At 33.3% G+C, this 6,673-nt stretch overlaps 1 protein-coding gene across 1 annotated transcript; it reads left to right on the forward strand.

The window, feature by feature from the left end:
* The first annotated feature begins 4,234 nt into the window (after positions 1 to 4,234).
* LOC132725170 (uncharacterized) lies at positions 4,235 to 5,818 on the forward strand. The gene is made up of 3 exons (XM_060710293.1): positions 4,235 to 4,389; positions 4,546 to 5,451; positions 5,682 to 5,818. The coding sequence occupies exons 2-3, from the start codon at positions 4,557 to 4,559 to the stop codon at positions 5,801 to 5,803; spliced, it is 1,017 nt and encodes a 338-aa protein (XP_060566276.1). The 5' UTR covers positions 4,235 to 4,389; positions 4,546 to 4,556; the 3' UTR covers positions 5,804 to 5,818.
* Positions 5,819 to 6,673: the final 855 nt, after the last annotated feature.

The following is a 6,673-nucleotide window of genomic DNA, read 5'->3' on the forward strand; positions in this document are numbered from 1 at the left end:
ACCAACTACGTGGTGATTGGTAATTATGGATTCATGGAATAACTGAGTCCATTGGTGGATGTAGAGAGAAGGGAGTGTTACAAATGTTGTAGAAGCCATCTATCTTGTAATTTATTCAAGAATTTGGTATCAAATTTTGCCTAAATACTCGTACATTGACTACACGACGGATTACATTGAATATTGAACGTTGATTATTATCAGAACTTTGGTTACGCGTAAACAGCTGAAGGGTGAAAAATAAAAACTGCAAATAAACTGCAACAGTGTGCCTGCTTGTAAATGCGATTTTGAATACTTGAATTTTCTAATGGAACATCATTCAAACCCAAATCCATATGGCGTAGCGTCTGGTCCATACGCTCTCAAACATTTACGTTAATCAACCGCGTAACCAAAGTTCTGATAATAATCAACTTTCAATATTCAATGTAATCCGTCGTGTAGTCAATGTACGAGTATTTAGACAAAATTTGATATAGTATTCTTGAATAATTAAAATAATCAAGTGCACACATTCTTTTGCAACTCCGTATATATACATGTATTCATAGATTTGGTTTGGGTTTAAACAATATTTAATTTACGAACAAAATTTCAATACATAAATTACAACTAGGATTGGTTATCAATGAAACTACATGTATCTCCTAGTCATAGATTAGTGTGATTTATAAGCGTTTGTTGAGTGTTTTTTTTTAATTTGGCAGGTTTTGTCCATTTTGCCCAAATATCTTTAAATACGGAATCGACTTTGATTTCTGTTATAATGAAATATGTGTTTACATACTTTTCAAAAATCTCAATCGGAAAATAGAATATAGATATATAAATTGTAAAACATTAAACGAGTTACTAAATTTAAATAATCACGAAATATGATATTTGATATTTCTTATTTGAAATAAGGAAGAAAATAAAACGCATTAAAATCTCATCCGAAAGACTGTTGCAGTTATTTTAGTTGGCCATGTGCTTTACATTAAACATGTATTCTAGGTTTAATGTGGGTCTTTATATGGTTTATATAGAGCATAAGACGTAAATATTATCATTGCGCTAATTGGTTGATGCATTTACTTTTTAATTCGGCTGGTTTTTTTACACCTATCGTCTTACACACCTTTATGATTAATATAATGTATCAACTTCCTTGTTTTGAACTAGGGGAATTTTCAGACATTATGACTGCCACTAGGCATGCAGCCAATGGAAAATGTATTTAAATATAATATCTACGAATTTGCCATAAGTCGTTTAATGTTACGTTTACGCAATGGCGTTTAAAACCAATATAATTATATCTGAAATATAATATACAGTAAATATATCATTGAATATTTAAAAATCACATCGTACCTGTATCCGTCATTCGACAGCGTTGTCAGTCTGCGGCAGTCCAACAATCGGACGCAATTCCGGACAGTGTTAGGTATTCCATACGATTACGTTGTTCGTTAATCGGCCGTGCCAAAAATAATAAAAGAACGGAGCTTGCAGCGAAAATGAGGTTGCGATAGCGGTTAACTAATTATGATTTAAACATTTTAGCAATCTATTTACAAGCTGTTTTCAAAATTAATAGCTAATATGAAATTATTGTCATCTATGATTTCGTCAAATAAGGCCTATATTTTATAATAATAATAATAATAATAATAATAATAATAATAATAATAATAATAATAATAAATCAAAGGAACAGAAGGCGCTAAATTTGTTTGGGTCTCACAATGTAAGAAAGGTGAAGGTTGTGAGATAATAAACCAATTTGTTTGTATAGTGTCACCAATGCTGTTTCCAGTGTTTATAGCTATAGTAAATTGGCTATAAGACTAATTGCAACACTGATATTCAATTCAATGTTTTTTTGGCTTAAACAATTATAATAATAAAACAAAAACAACAACAAAAAAAAACAAAAAACAACACAACAACATGAGTTGCTTGAACTGTGGTTTGAACTCCAGACCTCTCGCTTCCAAAGCGAGCGTGTAAACCACTCGACCACGGGGAGTTTTAACATAACAGCCTGAAGAATACCAATTTTTTCTAAATTAGAGTTTGTAACCCTTATTAATTTCAATATATTTTGTTCACGGTAAACCTATTGTTTAACACTGAAGTAAATAATCATGAAGCTGAATATACGCATGTATATCTATAATAATAACACAATATTAGAAATCTTCGACCAATCAGGAACTATTTTTTCTTTACGAAAATTAATGCGCCTGTCATTTGACAATCTTTACGCAGTGAGATCCCCTTAATTTTTCGGCGTTAATGTACTTATGAAGGGAAGTAACTGCTTCGAGGAGTTTGAACTACTTTCGGCATTTGCAAATAAGAACATCAGGGTCTGAAATTTCGCTACCATTATTTGTTTGGTCTGACGACCCAAACAAATAAAAACAACTGAACAAGATATCAATCTTCCATGAGGCCACAACAAGGAACAATTTAAATTACGTTCTTTGTTCGTAAATAAGTGCTCAACACCGAGGCATGAACATTCTATGGCGATTCCCAGGTACATACAAAAGCGGAAGTAAATTTAGGTAAAGTAGTATTATAGGTATATAGTAGTTACCCGGTGGTCGGTCCAGCGGGGTCCGTTGCATTTTCCTTGTCCGGAGCATAACTTGAAGACGAATGGTTGGAATTCAATACAACTTCATACAATGGTCAAGCACAATAAAGAGAAGTGAAGTGCACAAGAACCATAAATCTATCTTCAGTATGAGTAGAGTTATTGCTCTTTGTTACTTTTCCTTGTCCGGAGCATAACTTGAAAACTTCCACCTGGAATTAAAAACAACTTCATTCAATGGTCAAGCACATTAAGAGGAAGTGAAGTGCACAAGAACCATAGCTCCATCTTGACTTATTTCATAGTTATTGCCCTTTGTTACTTTTCCTTGTCCGGAGTATAACTTGAAAATTACTAGTTGGAATTCAAAACAACTTCATACAATGGTACATAAATTATCATCTATTTATACATAAAATGTACATACCAACGTAAAATAAGTCATCGATCAAGCAAGATGAATTCAAGTGATAGCAGTTTTTATGCCCCCGAAATGTGGCATATAGTTTTTATGCCCCCGAAATGTGTTTCAATTCTCTGTCTGTCTATCTGTCTGTCTATTCAGAGATGGATTTTGAAATGTATAGTACATTAAGCCGGCTTGTCGCATGCAACATCCAGGGTCAAGGTCACACTTAGACTTGAAATGATTTTCCCCTAAAAATACATCAGTTGATGTTCGTATCTAACAGCAACGCTTGCAGTCCACCATGGTCGGAATTTAAACTTAACATGACATTTATGTGTTTAACATGATGACAGCGTGTCGCACTTTAGTTTAAAGGTAAAAGCCTCACTCGAGACCAATGCCATGATATAATGTTTTCATAAAAAGTGCATGTGTGGTAGTGTCCACCAAACGTTTCTGCCATTCCTGGATTGATTTAAAGATATATATGCCATAATATGAACATAAAATTGGTGTGTGTGATTATGATATGTCACGTGAAAGAAGGTCAAAGGTCAATGTCGTATTTGTACGTCTGAATTAATGGTAGGGTTTTGGTCAAAACTTTCTTATGAAAGGATGGATTTTTGGAATAACTGGGCATAATTGTGTGGTGCCGTAAAAAGACGTGTCATGTACTATTTCTCAGAAATGTGTTTTTTTTATCTTGTAACACTCTCTAGTAACTGGGGCATTTGTCTGTTCTTTAAAGGCCCATTAAGCACCCGAAATGCTTTCATTTTTATTTGTGATGTCTTATAACTGTTTCCAAACAATTAATTACTTCGATTATTTTGCTTTTTGGCAATGGGTATAATTATAGTGAGTTAGTATTTTGTATGAGAGTCGAAATACTACGTTGTTAACATTTTGCAAGCTTAAGAACACATTGCTGCACATTCAATGCTATTATCTGCAATTGTTTAACATCTAAAACGCTCTAAATTCATTACAACAAATATCAGACCTTTCTAAAGAAATAAAAAATGTTTATTTCTGAGGCATAATGTGACATTAATGAAGCATTCATGTAGAGTTCAGTGTGAATTATTTTCTTCCTTGACACCTATATATTCTATAAAGAGTTTATTCAGGGTAACAAATACATATCTGGCTAATTGTAAACGAGAATCCGAGATGATATATTCGTTTTAGATGAGGAAGAATATAGTAGGAAAGTTTTTATTGTTATTATTGCGTAAATATAGGAAGTAAAATTAAAAGGAAATACCTTGATTTTGAAAATATATAACCGCATGATACGATAAAAAGGTGGATAGTTCGGGATTTAAATTTCTGAAAAATGGTCGTGAAAAGTTGTTCATACTCTAATATGATATAATCAAAGGTGATTGTACAGTTTGTTATTGGCTTTTAACAATTTTAAGTCGTTAACATGAATGTCGCTTAGGCAAATGTTTTATATTTGGGATTTGTTTTTAAATTTTCTAATTACATTGTCATATACATTGAGTTTTGATGTATGTATATCTATATATTTCAGCTTAAAAAAACATGGGATGCGAAACAGAGGTACCTCCCGAAGACCCGGAAATAGAGCAACACTGTGTAGTTACCAACTCTGAAACAGAGTGCCACTCTGAACGCAAATATCCCCATTCTGTTTCAATTTATAATCGACTTGAATTTGTAAAATCCAAAATGGCAACAGGAGGTGACACACATTTGGGGACAAAATGTCACGGACCTATTGACGAAGTGGATGAAACGTTAAATGACAATAAAGCTAACATGGATGATAAAGGGAAGCAGTCTGAAGGGCAGACGGAAAATCAAGAAGTATCATACAAAAACAAAGACGGCCTTGCTGATCAAAGTGATATTGGAAATACAGACAACTCAGATTCAAATGAGGCTGAAACAGCAGCGTCTAACCTTACTGAGAAATTAAATGAAACTGTTGAAGTGAAAACTGATGCAAGTAAAAACGTACACGATGCTATAAAAAGTAACATGCCGTATGAAGGGGCAACCGGAGGTGGGGATCCCTCAAATGAAACTGTTCGTATAGAAGTATTAAATAAGTTAGAAAAGTTGAAGGATCGATTGAAAACGGCGACAGATATACCCTCCCTTTTATTAGATGTTTCGCTGAGTTGTCTGAAACCAAGTACAATAGAATATATGTCTTATCACCTTGACCCGCAAAGTGACGTCATGTCACCGGATGATAAACTGAAAGACTATCGGGGAATGGCTGAATGGATTGGTCTCGAACCCGTGTTCATTAAATACATATCTCGTTCGCCATACATGTTCAAGACGAAGGAGGTACTAAGTAAATGGCTGACACTGGAGGAAGATCCATTGCCGACATTGATGAATCTCAGATCGTGTCTCCTAGCAATAGATCGACCAGATGTCCTCGAAGACATGTCCGTTAAAATTGGTAAGTTTAAGAACAAGTTTCTTTTTTGATAATGAATATTAAATAACAAAACGAGTGTCAAATTATCAAATATTGTAATTTAAGCTGGCAAATAGGTTGTAGATATTTAGATATTTTAAAAAAATACGATCATATCATGGCGTGCATTTTAAAAAATGTAATATCTTCAAAGGCGCAAACATACGCAGTTTGATGAGATACAAATATTTAATTCTTTTTAATTCTTTTAGCTTTAGACGCAGTCACATGGAAGAAGACACAATTAGAAGGTAAACATGTTTTTTTCTTACCACGTGATCACCACGTGATCATCTCATATTTAAAAAAGTTTTTGAGTGGATATTTCAATTAAATAAATTATATTACAACATTTGTTTTATGAGTAATCTCAGATATCCGCTTTTGCCCGGAAATGTGATTTAGGAAGGTTAAGCTATCAAAGGAGAAGATAGGTCTCTTAACATCACTTTAAGTGGGGGTACATCTAAAATGAGGGAATAAAAGTAAGAAAACACAATGCATGTATGTTAAATACTGTTATAACAATATATTTGTACATTGTATATGCTCAATTAATATTTTCTTTTCGTCCATTAAGTAGACCTATGTTTTTAGACTATTTCAATGTCTGTTTTATTCAAATGAAAAGTATGAAATAGATCAGCCTATTCAAGAATATGATATTACAACGCTCACCTGGCAAGTCATTTAGGTGCCACCGACATATAAATAAAATAATAAATAATGCCCAATTAAGTAATTTTTGGAAGTTGAGACTGGTGCTTTGCCTTTTGTTCATAAACTATTTTAACAGCGAATGAAACATTAATTTCACGCAATTTATTCGATAATTTCTCCCAGCAGTCTTGATATTAACAATCTATAAAAAGCATTTTAGATGTTAAACTGCATGGACCGGAAGTGATAAACCTTTTCCATCAGTAAAGGGGTACTACACCTTGCACATCACATCTGTGCAGTCTGACCAGAATCTTTACTGTTCGTAGCTTAATTTTATATTCCTGAAAATTCAATCGAACTGTTCCAAATTCAAAGCATGGCAAATTCAGTATATTCCCCTTCGCTGCGTCTAGTGCATTGGTGCATAGCTTTGAGGTTTTATGTTTTGATTTTTTTACCTGATTATGACAATAGGTCTGATATATTCAGTTACAGGGTCTGATAATATTCAGTTACAGGAAGATAATACAACTTTACATGT

This window comes from Ruditapes philippinarum, unplaced genomic scaffold, assembly GCF_026571515.1.
Source record: "Ruditapes philippinarum isolate M1 unplaced genomic scaffold, ASM2657151v2 ctg281_1_1_1_1, whole genome shotgun sequence".
In the NCBI taxonomy this organism is placed as follows: Eukaryota; Metazoa; Mollusca; class Bivalvia; order Venerida; family Veneridae; genus Ruditapes; species Ruditapes philippinarum.

What these genes read in the sequence shown, in the direction of transcription:
- LOC132725170 (XM_060710293.1), top strand. Translation starts at nt 4,557, where the DNA reads ATGGGATGCGAAACAGAGGTACCTCCCGAAGACCCGGAAATAGAGCAA. An exon ending in AGACATGTCCGTTAAAATTG is followed by an intron (nt 5,452 to 5,681) that starts GTAAGTTTAAGA and finishes TAATTCTTTTAG; the next exon opens with CTTTAGACGCAGTCACATGG.